Source organism: Phaethon aethereus, assembly GCF_964289735.1.
Source record: "Phaethon aethereus genome assembly, chromosome: 3".
Classification (NCBI taxonomy): Eukaryota; Metazoa; Chordata; class Aves; order Phaethontiformes; family Phaethontidae; genus Phaethon; species Phaethon aethereus.
This window is the reverse complement of record NC_138576.1, coordinates 52,963,925-52,987,607: the sequence shown is the minus strand read 5'-3', so window position 1 is coordinate 52,987,607 and position 23,683 is coordinate 52,963,925. Positions and strand designations below refer to the sequence as shown.

Genomic DNA, 23,683 nt, shown 5'->3' with positions numbered 1-23,683 from the left:
CTTCTATTCATGCGCATGAGGTGTCCCGGTCAAAATGGAACGCCTCAAAACTGTGGTTTCAGACAGGGTTCTCATACCCTTCAAACGTTCAGGTCCAACACGATTTGCCCAATCACTAACGCCCACACTGCCGATTACGAACCATAGTAGAACTTTGCAAAGGAACTCTATTCTTGCTGCATGTCTGTTGATCCAGACGTCCCTGGAGCCAGCCTTGCCAGAGTCCCTTGTCTGTAATGCCAGATGATGCTGGGATAACGCCGGACGATGCTGGGAGGCTTTCAAAGAGGTGTCAGAGGGGCTGGGACACTGGCATTATCTTGGCTGTCCAGGGGTATCCTTTATCTGTGGTGGAGAGCTCTAACCTTCCAAGAAGCAAAGTCCTTACTTCCAGAGCCAGTTTGTTTTACTTAACCCCGAACAATACCAAAGTCTCCAGTAAAATTTCACTACCCCCTTACATATAAGGTGTATATGTATATATACATATATGCATATAATGTGAACTAATATATAGATTATATATATATATAAACAAGCTAACACACTTTCACCCGGAAAAGATGGGTTGTATTATACCAGTCTATAAAGACGGTTAGGGAGGGGGCTTTTCACAACAGATGTCGATTGTTCCGAGGGCAGCGTGGGTCTGGGTGCATGCACGAGTGACACGCACCCGTGGCACTCTACGCGGCAAGGACCGCGCCAGCCCCACGCTGCTGCCCGGGCACTGACCCACGCCGCCTGGGGCAGCCGCCGCGGGCACCTCCGGCGCCCCGCAGCCCCCGCCGGGCCGGGGCAGGGGCCGGGGCATCCCGGCCCCTCCCCGGCCAGCCCCGCTCGGGGCGGGGTCTCCCAACTTTCGGCGGCGGCCGCGGGGCCTGGCCCGCCGGCGGCATGAACCCTGCGGCGGGGCGGCCAGGGCCGGGCAGGGCGAGCCCCCGCCGCCATGCCCAAGGAGCGGCCGCTCTGGCGGGGCCCGGCCTTCCGCCTCTGCCTGCTCTCGGCCGCGCTCTTCCTCTGCCTCCAGCTGGGCATGAGGCGGTCCTGGTGCCCGGAGGAGAAGCCCCGGGCGGCAGCGGCGGCGGGGCGGGCGCCCCCCCCGGCCCCCGGCACGGAGCAGCACCCGGCGGCGGCGGGGGGCAGGCGGCGGGTCACCTACGTGCGGAGCGGCCGGCGGGGGAGCGCCGCGCCCGGCTGCTGCCCCATGCAGCCCCCGGGCGGCCGCCGCAGGAAGGTAGGGCGGGCTGGCGGGAGGTGCGAGGGGAGAAAGGGGCAGCCGTGTCTCGACAGGAGTGCCGCTGTGTCGCGACAGGTGCCGGCGACACGGCGCCCGCTCTTCCCCCTGAGGAGGAGCTGAGGATGACCGGGCGCCTGGGGTCTCCACGTGGGCCTGTGCTCTGCGGCCGCTGGTGGATATCCATCTGTCCGCGCCTCGGTTCACAGCCGTGGCCTCTTCCCAGTGCGGAGATGTTGCTGGTACCCGAAAAGCGGTGGCTGGCAGGTGTTGGTGAGGTGTGTTGGCCGGCGATGGGGGCTTCCTAGCGCGGCATCTCGTGGTCAGGGATTTTGGAGCGATGCCGTTAAGCAGCAGGAAGGGTGGAGACCTGGGTCTGGACAGGTGGCCTTGGCTTGGAGTCACCAAGCCTGCTCAGGAGGCTGAAGCACCCCCGACGGGAGGAAGCTGGGGAAAGGCCTTGGCATTCTCACCATCCCAATGCCATTTCATTGGGTGAAGGACTGTCAAGAAATGATTCTAAGACATGGTCTGCGTGACAAATAGTGAGTTAGTTAATGAGTTGGGAAATGGACCTGTAATTACGTTCAGACATGGTAATGACTGGTAAAGCCTGGAGACATGAGTACCACAGCGGGCATGTGGAATTCAATAAGAGTGAGGAGTGCCAGGACTAACCCCTTCCCCCAGTTAGCCACATGTGCGACCAGCAGCGGGATGCTGCCTTCTTCAGGAAGCTCTGTGCCACCTTTGGTTTTGGCAGATGCTAGTCTCTCAGGAATCACTTACAGATTCAAATGTGTATTCCGTTGAGGTTTTGGGGGTTTTTTTTGCAATCTTTTGCGGGAGAAGACCCATCTTTCAAAGGCTGGGAAGAGTGGTTTGTCACTTATCTTGAGGCCGCACTGTTGGGATGCAGGGGTAATGGTCTATGTGGAGATGTGCAGATGCTTAAAGAAGCTGGAATGGCCATGAAGAGGTGCAAATGGGGTTTTGTTAGAGGTGAGACCACCTTCCTGGTCAAAGCAAATAACTTTCTGATGTTTGACTTGGCAAGAATAAAACCAGAGGTATCTGTAGAATGGCTAAACCTTCTCGGGTCCTTAAACTGAAGCTTTATCTGGGGTTTGCTCAGTTTTTGGGGAACTGGCTACCCAAAACGTCAGACACCTTGTGATGTCCATCTGAGTTATGACACACTGTGGTCACGCAGGTGGTGTAGAAGGCATTAGCTCAAATCAGGGTGGGCTTTGGGCATTCTCGTTTGGCCGCTTTCAGCCCAGGTGCTTTCTTGCAGATCATCACTGTGCAGTTGGGGAGCCGTCCCAGATCAGGTGCAGGAAGAGAGTGCCGTGATGTCCCTAGTAGTGTATGAATGTGTCACCAGAGATGTCTCTGACTGCAAGAAAAGATACGCTGAGTGGAGAAAGAGGCTCTGTCAGTCCCCTGCATACGTTAATGCAAACATAACATAGGTTTCATTGCGTGGAAGTGTATTGCGGGTGACGGGTGCCCATCTTCTTCCTGCTAAATTGCTTTGTGCTGCTCCTTTTTGCCCTGCAGCCTTCTGCACCTACAGTGACTCCAGACTCACTCAACGAAGAGGCCTTTTGCTAACATGCAAACCACCACCTGAGCAGATGTCCTGTGATCACAGCGTCTCATTTGCACATCTGCTTTCTTTTCCTCACCTGTGTGCCCCCTGTGATTTATTTTTTATTTAAAGATGAGGTGGACAGTGAAGTCACGTGTAGTTTGAATTTTTGTTGTTTTACCTCGTCTTCCATGGGGAGCTGTGACGGAAAAGTAAAACTCCTGGTTTCCTGAAAGGTTTAGAAGGAGAAATGAGATAATCCCTTACTTCCTTCACCACTGTGGCCATGATGAGGGCGACACTGTCACGTATTTCTTCAGTCCAATGGCTATGTGGTGTCCTGATGTGCTGTGATGTTGGTACCATGTTGAGGCATCTAGATCTTGCAGTGTCAGTTTTTGTGATTTTTGTTGTCAATGCCGTGTTACTTGGTATTCTCCTAAAGCCCAGCTTCTGAGAGACTGTAATTATTGGAGAGTTTTAGCATTCATGGGAGGAAAAAAAATTGTAAGCATGTGGATTCAGACAGTTTCTTGAAAACGTGTGCTAAGCATGGCATCAAAAAACAGGAGGTAAAAGCAAAGCATTTCCTAATTAAATTTCATGATTTTGGATGAAATCCTAGCAGAGAACTAGCAGTAGGAGAAGGTGCTCGTCATACCGTGGATCCAGCAGCGCCTGGCAGTGTTGGAGAGCTCGAGGCCCTGGGAAGCCCACGGTACGTTTTGGTGCGTCTCCAGGTGAGGTGTGTGAAACATCACTGCTGTGGTTTGTGGTGTTTGGCACATTGCTGCTGAGGTCTCATTTGAATCACACTAATTGAGTCAAGTGAAAAATATTAGTAAATATACAGGGTGGAGTTACCAGGTTAAGTTTGAGACCGTCAGGTGTCTTCCATGTTCAGCTACTTGACTTGAGCATGTTACTTCAGGCTAAGAAAACCTAAAGTGAGGGTAAGGCTTTGGAGACAGTGCGAGTGAAATGCTGGGAACTGAAATAGAGCTGTTCGATAGAAATGCAGGGAGGAAAAGTGATGAGAAAACAAAGTAGAAGCAGTCTGAGTACTGCTATTTTTTCTTGTGGAAGTGGAGAATATGCATGATAGCTAAAAAAACCCCCAAATGGGTGATTTACTTTGGTTTTATATATTTATTTATTTTTCATCAGGAAACATTGTATTTCACTTCGGGCTGTTTTAAGACAAGACGGGGGCTTTTATCAGAAAAGGCTGCTTAAATTGGTGGTCTGTGGCTTCTACCAGCAGCGCTGGAGAAAGACGGCAGGGAGAGGGGGTTCTTCTGTGCTGTACCGGGTCGGGGTTGCTTTTTGCTGGGGGTTTTAGATGCTTTCCTGTCTTCTGTCTGTCCGTAAGTCGTTGTCAGTCCATTTCGGAAGACTGCAGAGGCTTTCAGGTATGTGGTGGGGTTTTTTTGCCCCCTACTGCTGATTGTGGTGGTGGTGGAATATGTTGAGATATGTGAGCCAGCAGGATGGCAGTAATGAAAAATCAGCTCAGCCAGACTTTGCTCTGTTTTCCTAGAGTCACTTGGTTGTAACTCTGCTCACACTTACATCACTGACTTAATGCACAAGACTGGCAAACAGAGTATTTCCATAGATCAAGTGGAATATCCTACTTTGTGGCCATATTAAAAAAAAATCTGCAAAAACATACGAGGAAATTATTTGATGCCTACTTTGAATAATTTTAAGGTTTCCTGAAGCAGAGTTGTGTTATTTATTTACCAAGCACAACTGCAGTCAAGCAACCAACACCACCAAAAGGGGGAAAAAAAAGACCCAGGCAGGATGAGAAAGACGGAGACTTGTCCCTAAATGCATCCGCAGGAAACTGCCTGTGCAGTCGTGCGCTTTTCCTGACCGCTGGTAAATCTCCGTCAGCGGAGAGGGTGACTGTACAGCAGACGGCGGGGTTTGACCACCAAGGTTACAAGTGTCTGGTCGTGCCTTAAGATGCATGCATAAAAAAATGCTAACTGAAAGCAGCAGGGAATAAAGTAACTTAGCTGTGTGGCAGCTCTGGGAGCTGCGGGAGCTGCCTGCTCTGGTGCCTTTGGGAGCTGTGTTGCTCCCAGCTGCTTTGCTCCTGGTGGAGCCTACAAAAGAGCAGACGCTGCTGCTCTTGCTGACAAATAATACACAAAATTGGGCACTGAGAGCATATGATGGCCATCTGAAGAATGGGAAGAGTTAGACGTTGTGCGGCAAATGTAAAGCAAATGGAAGTTTGTAATCTCATTTGTATTTTGGTGGGAGCGCTTAAAACTGTGTTGTTGCTATTAAAATTCCCAGCTACGTATATAAACTGTGATTCTAAGATCTGGTTGTGTTAAGCACTGATCTGGTAACATATGGAGCAGGTAACAACTCCAGCTACGTGGAAACATGCAGATTTTGCCACATGTACCTGCTCTTGCAATAGGTATTAGTAAGGTCTGTGCCCACATAGCACTGCAGATGCGTGAGGTGAGTTTTAAAATGTTATTGCAGGGTGTGATGATAAAAAAAAAAATCTTGCATTTGGCATTTGAAATAACAGCAAATTCTTATCACAGTGATTGCAATAGCAAGGTTATTTTGGCTCTCGTGCTCTGAAATGGAGAGGAGCTCAGGACTCCGAGAGTCTGGTTAAGAAGAGCTGGAGTCCTTTGCTTTCTGGGCAGATTTATTTCCGTGGAGGAGGAGGGGGGGAAAAAAAAAAAGCATATGGTTATGCATGAAAGAAAAAAGGCTGATGTTAGTCCGGGCAGGTGTTTTCAGCTCCTGCAGTTCCGCTTGCTGATGCAGTGGAAACGAAACTTTTCTCTCCTAAAAACCAGGGTTCAGGGTCTCGCTTTCTGCGTGGGCGTAGCTGGGCTGTGCAGTGGAGGACTCCTGGAAGGCAGGCTTGGAGAAATGCTTGAGGCTGCTAGGCTGCAGCCACAGGTGTGTCTTCTGAAAGCGTGCCTCCGGGAAGAGAAGCAAATTGCTAAATTTAGTGTGAGAACTGTAATATCAGCTGGAGATCACTCTGTCTGTTGTTGTGGCTGTCCAAAGGCGGGAGCGTGGTGCCCTGCAGAAGTTAACCCGATGTTATTTTGGATGCTCTTTCATCTCGTAACTAGGGATATAAATATGTTTGCCTTCAGTGATTAAAAGCTAAGAGTTAGATTTTGCTGCTGGGCCCATTTGTGTTTGTCTGGGATTATAATGTATTTTGAAACATGAAGTATCGTTGCCTAAAACAGAACAATCTTTTGAGATTATATTTTTATAGGTGTTACTTACTCTTGTATATGTTTGTGTTTTGGTTCTTTATAAATACTGATTGTCTTTTGCTGTTTTCTGTTGAATTGCCTTTGGTTTTGATTTCTTTTTTTTTAACAGGGTCTATTACTGCTTTTCTGCTGTAATGACTGTAACAGTCTCATTTTTAATGTAACAAATTATTTTGGAGTGATATCTTTGAAGTGACGTGGAATAACTGTTTTGCAATTAATAATATGGCAGGTTCAAAATTACTTTATGCAATTTAGCATAAATTTAGCATTATTGCTAAGATTTTACTTAAATTTTACATTTGATTTTTAATTTTAAAATGATGATGCTACTTACGCTTATGTCAGTGATATGTAGGGCTTATGCAAAGAGTCCTTTTTAATTCTTCTATAAATCTAGTAAATAAATGTATCGGATGTTTTCATTGTCTATTTGTATGTATAATGTTTTCAAGCTGACTTCACATCTTAAAAAAATCTGGTAAACTTTGGGTACTACTTGAATAGGAACTTAGTCTGCCTCTTGAAGAGCAGGAGCCAGCGTTCTTGGAGAGAACTTGGTTATTCTGAAGTCAAATGTATCCATCTGTTTTTCTGTATCCCACAGTGTAATAGCTGGCCTGCTTTGGATTGGGACTTAACTTTTATAACAGTTTATTCATTATGTATGCCTGGAGCAATGTTTGAACATTACAGCAAAGTTTAACATGTCGGGGCTTTGGAAAGCTGTGCAGCGAGCCACGTCAGGCTGTGTTTAAAGATTTGCCCAGGCTAAGACGAAACAAGGGAGCTGCTGGGGCAGCCACAGGGGTCAAGGCAGCCTTTTGGACATCCTAGTGAATTTAAATCCAGAGCTTATTCCAGGCACCTCACCTGTGTACCGGACGGAAAAGCTTTGCAGCGTGCAGCACTCTTCTCTAAATGCCGGGGCGAAGAGTGAATAGCATCCTAGCTCTGATGAACGTGAGCTGCAGAGGAGTGCGGTGCGGAAGAGCTGGATATTGGTTATTCTTTTGAGTGTCCCTACTTCTGGGCACCTCCTTTAATAACAGGTAGACAGACTGGAGAGAGTCTCAATGGGAGGAAAAAAGCGTTAAGAGGCGCAGGAAGCCAAGCCTGCAGGGAAAACCTGGCAGAACTGGTACTTGTTTTGAATAGGGGAAAGTGGGTTTTGAGAGGAATGTGCCAAGACTCTTCAAACTAAAAAAAATAATTTTTTTTGAAGGGCATAATGACCAATTGTTCCCTAGGTTCACTGCAAGTAGGACAAGAAGTATCTGGCTTAATTTTCAGGCAAGATATTAGGAAAATGTTTTAACTCTGTGGTTGGGTAAGCAGTGGAAAGGCTCCCGAGAAAAAATGTGAACTGTGGGTATCCACACAGGGAAGGTCTAGGTATCCTTAGTTGTGCTTCAGGGCCGGGAGGTAGAGTCAGTCAAACTCCTGAAGTCCCTCCATCCACATTTACCGGCTCTGCAATTAGAGAAGCAGTCTGGCAGGTACAATGTGATTAGCCAAGCTAGAATTTAGCCTGAACAATGATCCAACATCAGTGTAATAAAAAGAGGTAATGGGGTCTTTAAAGACTATCTGAGATCCTTGACCTGGCTTAATACATCACTAGAGAGGCCAAACCCCACCATCATTGTGGGATCATCATCACTGTGATGACTTAGTGGACCCCAGAGGAAGAAACATTACATGACAACTTTTTTTCCCTCCAGCGCTTGGAGGTCACTTACCAAATACCAGCTGACCCAAAGTTGCTCAGCTTGTAAGATTAGCACAAGGTAGGAGTTCATGGCTTCAGGCCATGAGTACCTGGGGAACAGCTGCGAGAGCCTTGGTTGGTTTTTGTTCAGATATTTGGGCTAATAGCAGAGACTGAGAGAGGTTATTTTGTTTGGAAGAAAAGAAAATGCTTTTATTGATAGCAGTTTTCAACAGCGGATAACCAAACGTGGGGAGCACCAGCCAGCTTTGCCTGTAAATGGGGCCAGCTGAGGCACTGGATGGTACCCAAGCATGGGAATCCTTCTCCAGGTAGCCAAGTAGGGGCAATACTGGGCTTTTGCTGTATTTTAACTGCAGATGAGATGTGTTTACGGTAGATAGTGAAGAGGAGATGGTGATGTTTTTTCTGACAATGATGCCGCTTGTGAGGTAAATGATCACTCAGAATAACTTTGATTCTTACTCACTTTTTATTGCCTATAATAGGTTCTTCCTTCATGAATTTTTGAGAAGCAGCTGGGGAATATTATCCTTCAGAAAGTCATTACAGCTTTATGAAACTTAATTATATCCAATAATATAGACTTCGTCCAAATACCTACTCAAGGGTTTCTTTCAGCATATAAAGACAGGGTAATAATTTTTTCTAGATAGCTGTGGCACAGAAAAAACATTTTTCAGGGTATGTAAGCTTTCCTATTTAAGGACATGACCCAGGGACCGAGGTGGTAATTTCCTCTGCAGATGCCTTGCTCCATGATGGCCATTACAGTTGTGCCATCTTTTTCTTGAACCAGGCTAGGTGGTCCACGTGCCCTATACAGAACGTGAATCCTTTGTGACTGTGACAGAAGAACCCCATGCTGATTCAGTCCTATTTGCTGTCTTCAGCTCAAACTGTTAACCCGGACCTCTGTGTGGGGAAGCGACCCACACTGCCCTCCTGCCCGCACGGTGATGCTCAGAGAGCAGCTGAGCAGCTCTGGACATGGCCTCTGTGTCCCACTCAAGGGCACCAATTCAGTAAACGGGTCCACTGCTCTCACCTCTTTCTTCACCCCGCCACCGTTCACCGTGGTTGGGGTACTGGATTGCATCGTCTGGCAGACTGCTAGTTATCGGACCTTATCAGCAGCGAACGAGCAGGACTTCCCTTCAATGTGCTGTGCACATGCTTGGAGGAGGAAGGATGTCTTCTGCATGAGAGCAGCTGTTGAGCAGGAGGTGGGAGGAGGTGAGCACTGGTATTAAAGTCAATTGTACAGCAAGTTATGGTCTTGTCATGGCAAAAGAGCAAGAGTCCCTGCAAGCTGGAAATTTTGACAGCCTTGAAGACAATGAGCACAGGTAATATGAAAAATTATCTTTTGACATGTTTCATGTTTTATACTAGAAATAATAGAAGTGAGGACAGTTTTGAACACGCAGCTTTCCTTGCTGAAGCAGTTCTCAAGGTGGCCAAGCTTGCTTCATTCTTTTCTAAAACTTCCTTCTTTAGAGAGAGAAGAGTTTGGAAACAGAGATGTGGGATAAGTAAAATTCTCCCAGAAAGCGTTAGAGTTTTTCCTTTGCATCTCTGACCATAGCTTGCCTTCTTATGAGACAAATACTTGATTGCGTCACTAGTAAGGTTTTCATCCCAGTGGGTTCCGTCAATTCACATCAACATTTGCCCGTCCAGCCAGGCAGTTAACACACACGTGCGTCTGCTTGAAGGCTGCATGGTAGGTGGTAGCATGCCGGACATCTCTCATGCTGCTTTTACTGACCTGTGGACACGGTTCAGAGTGAGTTGCAGGTGGTGGATCTTTGGTGTGAACCCAGAGGAAAACTCAAGTGGCCCATGTCAAGGCACACAGTACTGAAATCCAGTGGTGAAGAACAAATCCCTTTAACAGCTGCCAAGTGTTAAAAGACAAGACAAGTGTAAAAAGACAAGTGCATCATCTCTCTTACAAAGCAGACATAGAATTTGGAGGTTTGGACAGCATCAATGAGGGACCTCTGGTCCTCACATAAGCAGTTTGGTTTGGTTGTGGTAGACCATGCTGTCCTTCTCCTGCAGCCTGGCAGTGACGGCTGCCACTCACGGCAGCGCTTAGATAAAAGACTTAGCGCATAGGTGAGAAAGTCCATGTGAACCACCAATAATCTTCGATGGCATCCACAGCAGCCCCCTCTTACCGCTTATTCTAATACTAACTTGGAGCTGTGTTTGTCTTGGACGGCTGTTCGGCGCTCCAGAGCCGTGTGTGGTGGATGTGAGTCATTTAATCAGCTCGAGTGTTTTCATAGCTAGCAGATATGCACCGAGATACTTTTATGTATGATGAAATGTTGTCCAGAGCCCTTCTGTGCTGTTGAAGTCTACGATCAAATGGCAGTGGAATAAGTAAAAGGGGGGGGAAAAAAAAGATATTTAATTTTTCTTTGAATTGTGGTATATAGCATGTATATCCTGGAATCTGTAACATACATTACTCACCCTGATGTTATGTTAGTGTTTTTGTATGCAAAAGTGACAGGATGACATGCTGTCCTATTTTGCATTAGCAAATCTCTAAGGGTAATAGACACCATGGGCACAAATGGACTGATGGCTTCGGTAACAGGTAGATGAAAGCCTTAATTTTGAACTCGCTCTTAGGGCAACAGCTTGGTCAATTTAAGCAGGAAATGGCAGAAACGTTCCCAGCTGTTTATGCAGTACTAAGTGGAAGAGTTTGGATCTTCAATGAGACATGTTTTCCCCTGCTTGGTCTTCTGTCCTGTCTTTAGTAGTCTTGCTTTTAAATGTGCCGTCAGTCTCAGGTGCCTCCAAGAAAGGTGCTGGCCGTGAGGTGCTCATGGACTGCACTGTCAGGCAACGGGTGGACAGGGTATCCTCGGGTGACTGCTGACCCCTTGAAGAGCACAAGTCCTGGGTCTGGCTCTGGGGCCACCCCTTGGTGGTTATTTTGCTTCCTTTTTCATTTTTTGCAAGGTTTAAAAACTAGTCCCATAACTTATGTCCTCCCTGACACATTTATAAATATGATAAACAAACCTTTCCTTATGCCTTTGTGTAATGGTAACTGTAATAGTTCCAGCAGCTGTTACCAGGTACACAGAAACCTTGCTTCTCACCAAAGTCTCTGCAGAGGGACCCTTGTGAGGAATGTCCTTTTTGTTGCCACCTCCCCCCTATGCAATGGGGGCTTCTCTTGTCTCTGGGACTATAGGACCAGGAGGAGTTCTGTTGGCTGTTGGCTTCTGAAGTCACTTAAGATTTTCAGGTCAAGCCAACGGGCTTGGGTTTTAGATGCAAAACCTCTGGATTTATGTGCTTGTTGAAGAAAGAGCTAAGCAATAGCTCATCTAACAAGTGTCCCACTGAGGTTTGCTTCAGGTTCCACTTTCTGATAGAGCTAAGGTGCAGCTTTAGTTTTGCAGCTGTAGGTTTTTCTGGAAGTGACAAAATTCTGGGTTGTTTCCAGGACTGACCTTGTGGCTCTTGCAGACTAAAGGAATTGAACCATCCACCCTTCTTGGTGTGTGGAAAACTAACTTCGTGGGCCTTGAGAGCTTAGCAAGGAAAGGCCTGCAAAGAGCCAGTTAGGCAACCCATCTCTCTTAAATAGGGGATGCTCTGTGTTCGTGCTATCAGTTTTGATGAGGTAATAAGTCACTATTTTTTTATTTTTTTGTCTGTGCGTGACGGAGTGGTCTGCTGGGGAAAACTAACCTACATGAAAAGTAAGCAAAGAAGCAAATATTGGTGACGTGCCGGGGGCTAGACCTGGCTGGGAAAGGCATGCAGTTGAAAATGACGTTAGAACCAGGGAACATTAACATCGTAGAGCCGCTGTTGCTGCTTTAACCTCCTCTGCCTTGCCCCATCCACCCCCAGCCCTCTTCCTCATTCCTCTCCTGGTAGCTAGCTAAGTCAGTCAAATAATTAACTGGGAGCTTCAAAGTCAGTGCCCTTTATTTAGCATCCTCTTTCATATTTTACAAAGAGACAGTGTTTGAAATGCTAGGGGGAGGAGATGGTAATGTCTATTGACACAGCATGTAATGTTAAATAATACTTGCCACTTAGAAGCCTAAAAATGATAAGAATCGGTTTGAAATCCTTCCTGCTCCCTGCAGAGCTGACGGCACTAGTGGAGGATCGAGATTTATCCCAGAGAGGAACGCTGCAGGGTAGGAGCTGCCTGGAAAAACCCCAAAGGAACAGTGAAATTCGTTAATACTGATGTCGTGTCTCATTTTGGTCTTTCCTCACAGTTGTTCTGCAGCACTGAAACTTTCAAAGAAGTGAACTTTGTTTCATCTTGAACAGGGCAAAGCAATGGCATCTTGTTCCTTTTCCCTCACTCTTTTGAGAAAATGAAACAAGAAGCAATTATGTGTCAATTGGCTGCTGCTGAGCTGATGTGTTTCTTCTTAATTCGCTGTCTTGATTAATGGTTTGATCTTGCAATCATTATTCATTATGAAATCTGTGGGAATTCTGTGTACATCAGGAGTTCAGGGTCAAACCATGTAGCTGTTCAGTGCTATATTCTGTATAACTCTCAGAATTAGTAATAAAACATTGGAAAATGTCCTTAACTAAAGAGGATGGTGCATATTTGCCCAAGCCCATCCTCAATAGGCTTATGATACTTGGATCTATACTTGTCTTGAACAAAAAATATTTTAAATTGTGTGCTTTGAAACAACCTTGGTTTTCTTCTCTATAAATTGGAAAATAAATGTGTCGTCTTGTACTTAAAATCCTAACCACTTGTAAGCTAGCTCTCATATTCCCTTTCTAGACATGGGGAACTAATTGCCCAACACAGTGTTTTATTTTGGTTGGAAGACTTTCACATACTGCTAGACTAAGGGCAGTAATCTGTAATCATATTAAAAACAAGAAAGGGAGTATGTTTGTAGACATTTAAAGTTAGTGTACATTTCATTCTGCGGTGCTCCGTTACCTTATTTTATGAAATAACTCTTGTATGAAATAAGGAGTTGAAGAAGAAAAAAAAGTGAAGTTTGGCTTTTTAAGTCTTCCCTGGCTATCAGGTTGTGCTGGTTTTGGCTAGATAGAGTTGGGATAGAGTTAATTTTCTTCATAGTAGCTAGTGTGGGGCTGTGTTTTGGATTTGCGCTGGGAACAGTGTTGATAAATACAGGGATGTTTTCCTCACTGCCAGGCAGTGCTTACACAGTCAAGGCCTTTTCTGCTTCTCACATCACCCCACCAGGGAGTAGGCTGGGGATGCACAAGAAATTGGGATGGGACACAGCTGGGACAGCTGAGCCCAACTGACCAAAGGGCTATTCCATACCATCCGACATCATGCTCGGTATATAAGGCTGGGGGAAGAAGGAGGAAGGGGGTACGTTCGGAGTGCCATGTCTGTCTTCCCAAGTAACCATTACACGTGATGGAGCCCTGCTTCCCTGGAGATGGCTGAACACCCGCCTGCCCATGGGGAGTGGTGAATGGAATCCTTGTTCTGCTTTGCTTGCGTGCGCGGCTTTTGCTTTGCCTGTTAAATTGTCTTGACCTCAACACACGAGTTTTCTCACTTTTACCCTCCCAATTCTCTCCCCCGCCCCACTGTGGGGGAGTGAGCGAGCGGCTGCGTGGGGCTTGGTTGCGGCTGGGGCTAAACCACGACACAAAGTAAAACCCAGTATGATGAAATGAACTGATGGTGGGTTGGAGGGATGGAAGCCCTTAGGAACCCTTTGTGAATATTTTCCATCTTACCTTAGGTTTTCTGCTGTGAAATCTAAATACCTGTAGAAGTCACTCAGCCTTTCGGTTTACCCATGGGTAAGAATTGATGTTTACTTGCTTTATATTCTAGATACCTAGTGACAAACACTGCTCTCTCCCGCTCCCCCGTCATGGAAGGTCCTCCTGGTCCTTGCCCAGGAGGGTCAGGTAGAGGGGAAGGGGTTTTTTAATGCTTCAGATCTCTCCTTAGGCTGGAAGGTGTGGTGGACCATTTCTGTTTAGACATTTGCACTCCACTTGGATGAGAAAGCTGTGCAAGTGTGAAATGATCTTATTTGTGTGAAAGCATTAAGTTTCACTTTAAAGACCACCTTTTTCCCCGGTTCTTAGCCTCAGGCAGAGCCTGCTGAAGTCAGTGGATAGGCTGCCAGAGGCATCCCTATCTGTAAATCACAATTAGAGTGCTGGAATTTGCACAAAATAAACTCAGCTTATTTGGCGAGCTGAGTATTTACTGATGAATTCTGTTTGTACGCTGTGGTTTGGATATCGCAAAGGAGGAGGAAAATAGCTTTTTTTCCCCCCCCTTTTGTATGGTTTATGACACCTCCCATACTTTCTCAACCAAAGCATTTTATATAAAGCAGTTACGAATACAGATTGAAACCGTGGTCTTGCCTCTGCTTAGCTAAAGTCTGAATTTGACAAGCAGTGACCAGTAGTTGCTGTATCTATTTCTTGCTGTTACCCTTAAGTGCTGGCAAAGGCGTGCAGACACTGGAAATAATTCAGCTGATTGAGTATTGCACTGCTTAAGCGGTTTCAAGAATTTGCTTCCATAAATTTCAATCTGTTCTGGCTCCTGGTTTTATCTCCATCAGACACAAATTATCAGGCTGTCAGCCTCTGGATAGCGCTGGAATGCTGCTGCCCGATTTATTTATTTTATTTTATTACCATAGCAAAGGAATCCCACTTGACTGTTTTTAAAGCCGTGTGTCTCTCAGTGGAGTAAAATCAATCTCTCTTTTAATAAATGTAGGTTTCTCCCTGATGTGTCTGGGATTTCCAGCGGCAGAGCTGTCAGTCTTTGGTGGCCTTTGAAGGTCTGAGGAGGGGTTCCTGGTGCAGCGCTGCCCTTTCCTACCTCTGCAGTTCCCAGCTCCATTGGTTGCAGTGGATCCGTTCCTCAGAGGCAGCAGGGGGTGGTAGTTACGCTAGGTAAATAGTAAAATAAATGCAGTGCTTTCCAAATTCATAACTACCTACGAATTAATATTTTGGCAAGCATTCTGAAACACGTGCTTCCTGTAGGTCACAAACCTGCACCCAGGGTGATGTACATTAGTTGCTGAAGCCCAGGTCTACCGGTGGATTTATGGGGAGGGTGTCCACAACCACTAATTTAAACCTGGGAAGCTGGTTCTCAATACCCATTTCCTATGTAAGTCAGGGTTGTGATGTGAACTCAGTGAAGCTTTAGTCACCTAAATGCCTCTACAGATCTGGCTGTGTCATGTTAGTTTTGGAAGATGCTCTTTATTTTTCCAAAGCCATATCTTAATTCTTAAAGTGATATAAATTCTGTCACTTAAAGTTGGTGCCGAGCACCCTTTATTTCTGCGTCTGCTTTTCTTACGAGACACTTGTTTAGGGGAAAAGACACAAAACTAGAAGCAGAGTTGGAGAGAGCTTGAGCGTGGGCTTTGCGTGTGAAATGCTGAACCTCCCCGGGTGACGAAGTTGGTGTTTTGCATCGAGGTCGCTGGTGTGGCTTGCCTGCAGGTTAGGCCAGCAGTTCCCCTGTGAGTGCGAGAGCTGTGGTTTGTATGCGTGTGGCTCCGTTTCATGCCCTCAGATGGGAAATCAGAAGCAAAAGGAGCAGAAAATAAACATGAATATTAACAAAGGAGAGCAGAGGTGATTACTGCCTTTCCAGGGGTGGTTATGTATGCGTGTTCAGACTGATTTGCTCTACAAGGGTAAAGACTCTTTTGATTTCAATTACCGTGCAGTGGCTCAACGCTTTTCTAATGGGAATTGAAGTCAGAAGACGGTTTTCTTCATTTCAATTTAAAACTTTGCATTCAAGACGTATTGCTTTTTGCCTTTTCCCTGCAAAGCGTAAGAGTTTTACTTTTGGTGCAAACTGCAGCCTTGGGAAGCAAGTGCTGATAAACTGCTCTCAAGTAAAGCCCTCTGGGTGATGCTAAGAGCTGCATAAGTTGGTTCTTGCAGCAGTCGAATCCTACTCCCAGGCAGACAAATGTGTGCTGCACTGCAGAGGCTTGGAGGAGGTGATGCACAGAGAGCTCAGAGCTCACGGAGAGTTAAGTCCATCCTTGAAGTTCCCTCTTTAATAAAATAAAACACACATGTCTGGACACAGAAACACCTCTAGTTATTAAAATTCTTCATATACAAGTAGTGTCAAAAACTCATTTAAATTGAAGACACCCACTTATTAATGCAGAAAACGCTTTTATCACAGGACTAGTTTCCATAGGCAGGGTTTACTCTTGTGAGTAGCCTTGCTGCACAGGAGAGCCTGCCTGTTTATGTTGCTTGCTCATCTTGGCACAAAGTTTTTGTTCCTCAGTTTAATGTTCCGCCATCAAATCTTTGGATAAGATTATGGAGCAGATCCTCCCGAAAGTTATGTCAAAACATCCTGAAGACAGGGAGGTGGTTAGGGACAGCCAACATGGCTTCACCAAAGGCAAGTCATGCCTGACTAATTTAGTGGCCTTGTATGATGGGGTGACTGAAGAGCTACAGATGTCATCTAAGTGGACTTCTATAAGGCCATTGGTATGACTCCCCACAGTATTCTTACCTCTGAATTGGAGAGATACAGGTTTGATGGAGAGACAGTTAGATGGATAAGGAATTGGCTGGATGGCCGCATCCAAAGAGTTATAGTCAGTGGCTCAATGTTTAATTGGAAACCAGTAATGAGTGGTGTCCCTCAAGGGTCCATGCTGGGATCAATACTGTTTACTTTGTGCAACCTGATCTAGGGGAAGATGTCCCCCATGACAGGGGTGGACTAGGTCACCTTCAAAGGTCCCTTCCAACCCAAACCCTTCTGTGATGCTGTAACACACTACAGTTCTATAGCGCTGGAGTTTGTCCATGGGAGGGACTCCCTGTGTGGCCTGCTTGTTCCTCTGCACCAACCTAATGTGTACAGAGGATGGAGCAATACTGTGGTGGCTGGGTGCGAAGAAGGCTGTGTGCTTGTGTGCAGTCTTGTCAGAGGTGCCTCTGCTTTAGATAAACTCAGAAAAGTAAAAAATGGGGAAGTAGAAAGATTTCCTGTATTAATTTTTTTTTCAGCTCATGATGGACTTTGTGCAGCACATGGAAGTTTCACTGTTGGAGTGGAAATTCTCAGTTTAGGTGGCTGCATTTCCCTGTGATACTCCCAATGCCTGATGCCTCAGAGGGAACCCACTGCTTTTCTCTCAATACAGGCACACACATGCAGAGCAGGAGTCTATGTAGCAGTTTCTGCAATATGATTTCTTAAGCAAAAACCTCCTATGCTTAAGAAAGACAAACTGCAAAGAAAAATAGAAAATAATAGTAATATAAAGAAAAAAAGGGAAAGAAACAGTTCAGACATGTAAGGTTGGGATACCTATAAAGCCAGCCGTGTTAGAAATTAATTCGCTCAGAGCTTTAAATATGAGTCATAGTCACTTTGAAAACCTGCATTTTAAATTACAGCTTACTGAGCCTGTGCATGTCCCCGCTACTTCTGACTTAACGATGTAGCATAGCATGTTTTTACAAGTGTACCTCTTGTGAGCCCTCTGTATGATGCTGATTACATTGAGCTAACGGGGACCACGTGAACTGCCCCTTCTCAAGGAAGTCTTTGCCAAGGCTGAGGCATACTTGTTCTTTCCTATTGACACCTCTGCTTTGAGGTGGAGTTTGTTTTACTTGTGCCACATATTGCTGCTCCAAACAAAACATTTGGAGTTACTCAACCTTGCTGAAGAATAAAGGGCAACTAAATGTTGCTTGAGGCTTACAACTAAAGAGTAGGCTCAGTCCGCTAAAATACAAGTTTTTCTGCAGCATGGCATGTATGATTAGTCTGGTCTGGGGTTCCTCTGCTGTGATGTTGAATGTCTACGGTGTAGGTGTTTCTGAGCCTGTCCTCCAGGCTTCCTTTGCAGGTCATGGAGAGACATGGACATTTCCAGGGCGTGACTCATCGTACTTATTTTAGACATCCACTCTATAGTGAGATGAATCATTCCCTTAAAAAGCCTGTCTGCCTTGTCTGTCCCGTCGAACAGCTTAACTCCCCAGCCCGCTGTGGGAGCTTGGTCCCTTGTTGTCCACACTGCAGGAATGCTTCTTCACTCCCGGCTCTCCCTTGGAGTCACCCAGCTAATTGCCTCTGAAACTGAACGTGGGCGTTCACCAGGGATCGTTCGCTGCCGGAGCCGCTCCGTGTCGTCAGCAAGAGGAGCAGCGTGCCAGGTTTGGCCGCCTCCACCCTCAGCAGCCCTCCCACTCATCTCAGCAGGCTTTGCACTTGTTGCGTGTCCCTCATGAGGCGTGCTGGTGTGTCCCGAGAAGCCAGTACTTGGGTGGGCTGCAACACGCTGCTTTCACTATTTAAGGTGCTTTTGAAATGGGGGAAAACCCAAAACAACAAGACCACTACAAAATAATATGCTCAAGGTCACAGGTGCTCCAGACGGAGCCCAACTATGTCCAAGCCCTGTAAATCATATCTAGGGACAATCTGCTCTCGTAAGGGCGAGCCTTCAGGGATGCAATCCAGTAACTATACATTTGCCGTGTACATGTCTGAAATTTTGCAATTTGAATACCACCCATTGCATTTTAAACTGATAAAACCCCTGAAAAATTTCACCCACGAGCAAGCTTTGTTCCGCTGTACCCTTCTACAAGGGGTGAGCACGCTGATATGCAGAGTTTAACCAGAATGATTGGAGATGAGGATGTGTATACGGTTTATTTGTATGGATAGCAAATATTTATGGTTATTGATGGAGTTTATTGCCACAAGTGCTTTCCACTCACATTTGGTCCTGCCTCTAATGCAAAAAATTATTGTGGCACAGTTTAATCAGAGGATTTAGTATTTTCCCCTTGCTTAAGACGTCTGTGTATGTATTGACAAGTCTCTTGTGTCTTTGTTGGAAGCAACAGACTGCTTGGCAGGGCAGTGGGATCCCCAAATTTTTGTTTATAAACATGGCAAATATGTTTCTGTATTTTAATAGGCTGCTAAAAAGGAAGGAGATTGAAAGGAGGGAAAAAACAGTTACTGAATTAAAAAAGATAGAAGTATGGAAAATTTACTAATTCCCTTTCAAATGTAAGCAGAAGGGAAGGGAGGGGTTGGGCTGTTTGAATTCCTGCATGGAAACTAGGATTGATCTGGAAAGAAGGTAATGATTTATGTGTTCAGGTTTATGCTAGGAAAGCCAGAAATTTTGCAAACCTACAATTTTACACCTGCTGGTTTGTGAGCCCTTTGCACATGTTGATTTAAGCTTTATGTTATGGTTTCAGATTTTTAGGACAAATGATACCATATGTATACTACAGATTATTAAGCGATTACCAGATGACTATTGTAGATGGCTGATGAGGGAGAAAAAATCTAGAAAGAAGCGATCTCCAGAGAAAAGTCACCACAGATTATTGTCAGATTGGTCTGAAGGAAACATCAGTCCTTATCCTTAAGTGTGAAGTACCTGGAAAAAAAATCGGACCTTCAAATGCGTCCTAGTTTTCCTAACAAAGCAATGACATTGCCTTAAGATTTTCTTTGCTCTGTGGTTATCTCATGTGGTGAAAATTTATACATCCCTCCGGATTAACAGTTTCTGGATATCCACTACCCTTCTAGGGTAGCTGAAGTCAGTGTCTGACCAGTGCCTGTGATAAAGGCTTACTGAAAACTGATTTTTCTTACAATGCTAATGTCAGGTAAGGTGTCCATAAGTGGAACAACGTAAATAGAGCGTTACTTCAAGATATTTGGTGTACTATTTTTTAAGCAGCATTGTAGCTTTCCAAGTACTGTCATCTCTCTATATTGTGGAATCAGGTTATATTGGTTTTTGGGAAACACAGTCATGGTGTCTTGTTGGGTAAGTCCTTACCCTAGGGAGGTAGCACACTGATGGCGATAGCCAGAGACGCAGAACATCTTGAACCGGTTTTCTGGCTCTTCCTGGGTGACCTTGGGGAGGTCTGTCTGAATTTCATATCCAAAGCTGCATAATACGGACCGTAATGCCTCCTCTGCTCCTCTCATGTACCTGCCATAGAAGCCCCCTGTGAAAGGAGCTGCTCCTCAGCCCGTTTTGTACAGCAGCCACAGGGACCTGCTCTCGGTTATTTACTCCAGAGGTTTCTGTGATACAAGTGAGAAAATCCAAATCGTGATGCCACAGTCAGGTTTGCTTTCAGTAAACGAAACTGCAAAGTCTAGAGGGGTGGAAAACCTTCTCAAAATAAGGAACATGTGTTTATCAGGAATGAACCTGGTTTTCACAAAGCAGTTGGTTCATGGGGACTGGGTGCATTTTATCTGCAGAGTTTATTTGAGAAGGCTTACGTGGAAACACTATGCAACAAGCTGAAAATTACCTGAAAAGCTATAAACAAAGGCTACCGACATACATAGGGAATGGCTCCTTCAGGAGGATATTTTGTGAGTCCTGAACATACCCGTACCACATCACTGACACTGGTGAGTTACCCGCTGCGAGGTTGTACCTGGTCCAAGAGAGATACTGGAGTTTCACCCCCGTTCATCATCTCAGTCGTGAATCTCCTTGTACTGTAGCTGTTGAAGTGCCCCAAATGGCTGTTTAGGAGGTGTTAGGAACAGACCTGGCTGATGTATTTGCTAGAATGGCACTGGTGAGGCCACACCTTGAATCCTGTGTTCAGTTTTGGGCCCTTCACTACAAGAAGGGTGCTGAGGTGCTCGAGCGTGTCCAGAGAAGGGCAATGAAGCTGGTGAGGGGTCTGGAGAACAAGTCTTACGAGGAGCGGCTGAGGGAACTGGGGTTGTTCAGTCTGGAGAAGAGGAGGCTGAGGGGAGACCTTATCGCTCTCTACAACTACCTGAAAGGGGGTTGTGGTGAGGTCAGTGTTGGTCTCTTGTCCCAACTAACTAGTGATAGAACAAGAGGAAATGGCCTCAAGTTGTGCCAGGGGAGGTTTAGATTGGGTATTAGGAAAAATTTCTTCACTGAGAGAGTGGTCAGGCATTGGAACAGGCTGCCCAGGGAGGTGGTGGCGTCGCCATCTCTGGAAGTGTTCAAAAAACGTGTGGATGTGGCGCTTCAGGACATGGTTTAGGGGACATGGTGGTGCTGGATTAAAGGTTGGACTTGATGATCCTGAAGGTCCTTTCCAACCTAGTGATTCTGTGATTCTGTGAGAGGGGCTGCTGCTTAGTGAGGGACCAGGGACCAAGCGTGGAGTTTGAGAAGCTATTCAAAAGCATTGCCGTCAAACAGGAGCTCAGGTCTGACCTCTGTCACAAAAGTAGCATTTATGTAGTGCTCCTAAATTTAAAGGACTGTATAAAGGGTTGATCTCTCTCCCTCCCCCCCCCCCTTTTTTTTTAAGTGAAACCGCATTGTTAAGTCACTGGGGTTTTTATCTTCATACTCGTGTGTTTATGGATACATTTTGGAGACACCGTGGAAAGGCAGTTTGTCACCTTTAAGATTTTAAGAACCTGAGAGAAAGCCACGGTGGCTCTTTGATATTGCACTCTGCTGAAAAAGAACTTCATTCACACGGTTAATTATAGGGATTTTTTTTTTCTTCCCAGTCAACTCTGTGCAGAGGAAATTCTTGCTGAATGGTGCCACAATGGCCACCCTGCAATTCCCCTACTTAACGAGCTACTTCTCACACAAATAGACTTCAGAAGAACTGGGCACAGATGTTTAGGTGTCTGGGTTTTCTTTTTTTTTTTTTTTTTCCCCCCCTGAAAACGATTGTCAGTCTTCATTTTCGTTTCAGCTTTCAAGCCTGTTGGAACGGCAGCATTCCTGTCATTGCGAACGTTATTCAGCCATGTGAACTCTGACTCATTTTGAAAGATTACAGGCATTTTGCTCCCCGGCGTGCACCTATCCTCCCACTGTTAGCTGTTTGCAGGCTGCCTTCCGCAGCCGGCGGGCCAGGGCTACGTGCTGCTGCAGAGCTTGCTTGCTAGCTTCCTTCCAGCCTTGTGCTGTGCAGGGTGTAGGAGCCCGTGTCTGCTGCAGCCGGCAAGTTTCAAGGTGGGAAATGCTACTTTTGTCTGGAAAAAGGAAAAAAAAAAACAAAAAACCCCTCAATGTCCTTTTCAGTATCTCTTTACAGTAAAAAAACCCCAAAGAGCAAACCCTAAAGGATCAATAAACCTCATACAGACCTCCTGGCTCACGTTCACTCCAGACTATGGTTACTTAGGCTGCAAAAATATCAATTAATGATATTAGCTTAAGGCAAAACTCCATCTGGTCTGGTGATCCCCTTCAATCACCTTTCTTTTCTAGTTTCGCCTTCTCTTTTTCTTTCCCGCGTTCCTCTCTGGCGCCAGAGGATCCCCGCTGTCACCGCGCTGGCTCCTCACCTGGTGCTGCAGACCGGTCCTGTGCGGGGGCTCAGCACCTCGCTTCTCCGGTCTGCCTCCGTCCTCTCCGGTTAATCGCCGTTTCCTGTACGTTTTCCAGGGCTTCCTTTGAAATAAGGTCCTGTGGGAATCCCGAATGGGGTTTCTGTTGGGTATTTTATTGAATGTCAACACGAGCCTATGGGGAAAAAAAACCCCCATCCTGTTCATTGTGGAAGCTCAGTTAATTGGGGATGATTAAAGGGAAGCTTGATACTACCCAGCCATAGAAGTGAATTATGGCGCCTGAAGATGAAAAGCCAGGGGGAATCAATCTTAATTTAGTACAACTTGACACCGTGTTTGTATTTTTATCTACTTGAGGGCAAGAGATAACACGTTTAAACTTCCCAGTGTGACAGAAGTGGGCAGAATTTGGAGAAGGTGGCACAGATGGGAGCGCAGAGCCCCGTTGCTCTGCAAGCATGTGTCTGAAAGACCTCTTCTGTCCCATGCTGTCTATGTGGGAAGTGTTGCTGGAAAAGCTGACAGGATCCCCAAGGTTCAGAGCTGAGAAGCCTCGCAGGGAGTGCAGAAAAGCATCCACCAAAGCTACTTCCCTGGGCCTATGAAAATGAGGAGTGGTAGGGCTATGGGCAGCCACACTGACATTTTTTCAGGAAAACCAAAGAATTCTGGTGTATGTCATCAGGCAAGTGTGGGAGAGGAAGAGGACTTTTCTCAAAGGCCTCAAGAAGCTTGCTTTTCTATTGAATCTAGATTTTAAAAAAGGAAAGAGATTGCTTGCAGAGATTTCCTTTGGCGATTAGTGTTTGCAGTCCAAGTTCTTGTTTCCGTGGACATTCAAGTGGCGATACATGATAGATATAAAATTAAAATTATTTCACTGTTTTCAGATGTTTTGCTAGAGCATTTAGTTATTTAAATCTTGTTTTTCTCCATGTGTTTCTACAAGCCAGGGCTTACTTGGGAGTCCTAGAATAACTGTGATGATACGTGTATCCTGGATGAAGAACCCTTTCTTTCTGAATTACCTACATCTGCTTTCAAAGCTGATCATGATAAATCAGTTAGATGTTCTTTCACTGTAGTTCAAACCCTACTTTTTTCTGAAATGACTTTCATGTGTAGGAAAGCCTCTAGGAAACTCTTCTTGTTTGAAATATCTCCTTAATTTATTAGCCTTTGCAATTTATGCTTGTACTGTGAAATGAATCCTGTTCCTTTAAGGTGTTTTTTGTTTTGATTTGCTTTGCAGACTGTAAGATGGCACATTGAACTACAGCCCTGGGCAAGTCCAACTCCCTCCCTCGACTATGAGGCCCTGAGGTTCCTGAAGTACATTAGCACTTCTCAGGTAGGTTTTTCATTTCAGTCTCCATTTAGAAAACAGTTTGCCTGGCGCAGGCTGTTCCCTCTCAGGTAAGGAATTAACCTCACACCAAACTGTTTTCGAAACTGCTCTGTTTCTAAA

At 45.7% G+C, this 23,683-nt stretch overlaps 1 protein-coding gene across 1 annotated transcript in view; it reads left to right on the top strand.

The window, feature by feature from the left end:
- Positions 1-949: 949 nt before the first annotated feature.
- The window catches only part of METTL24 (methyltransferase like 24), a gene marked incomplete at both ends in the record, with an annotated part of 50,566 nt that continues 27,832 nt past the window's right edge, over positions 950-23,683 (top strand). The window contains 2 exons of the mRNA XM_081997458.1: positions 950-1,237; positions 23,468-23,566. Coding sequence (XP_081853584.1) covers positions 950-1,237; positions 23,468-23,566 — 387 coding nt within the window. The remainder of the gene's footprint in view (positions 1,238-23,467; positions 23,567-23,683) is intronic.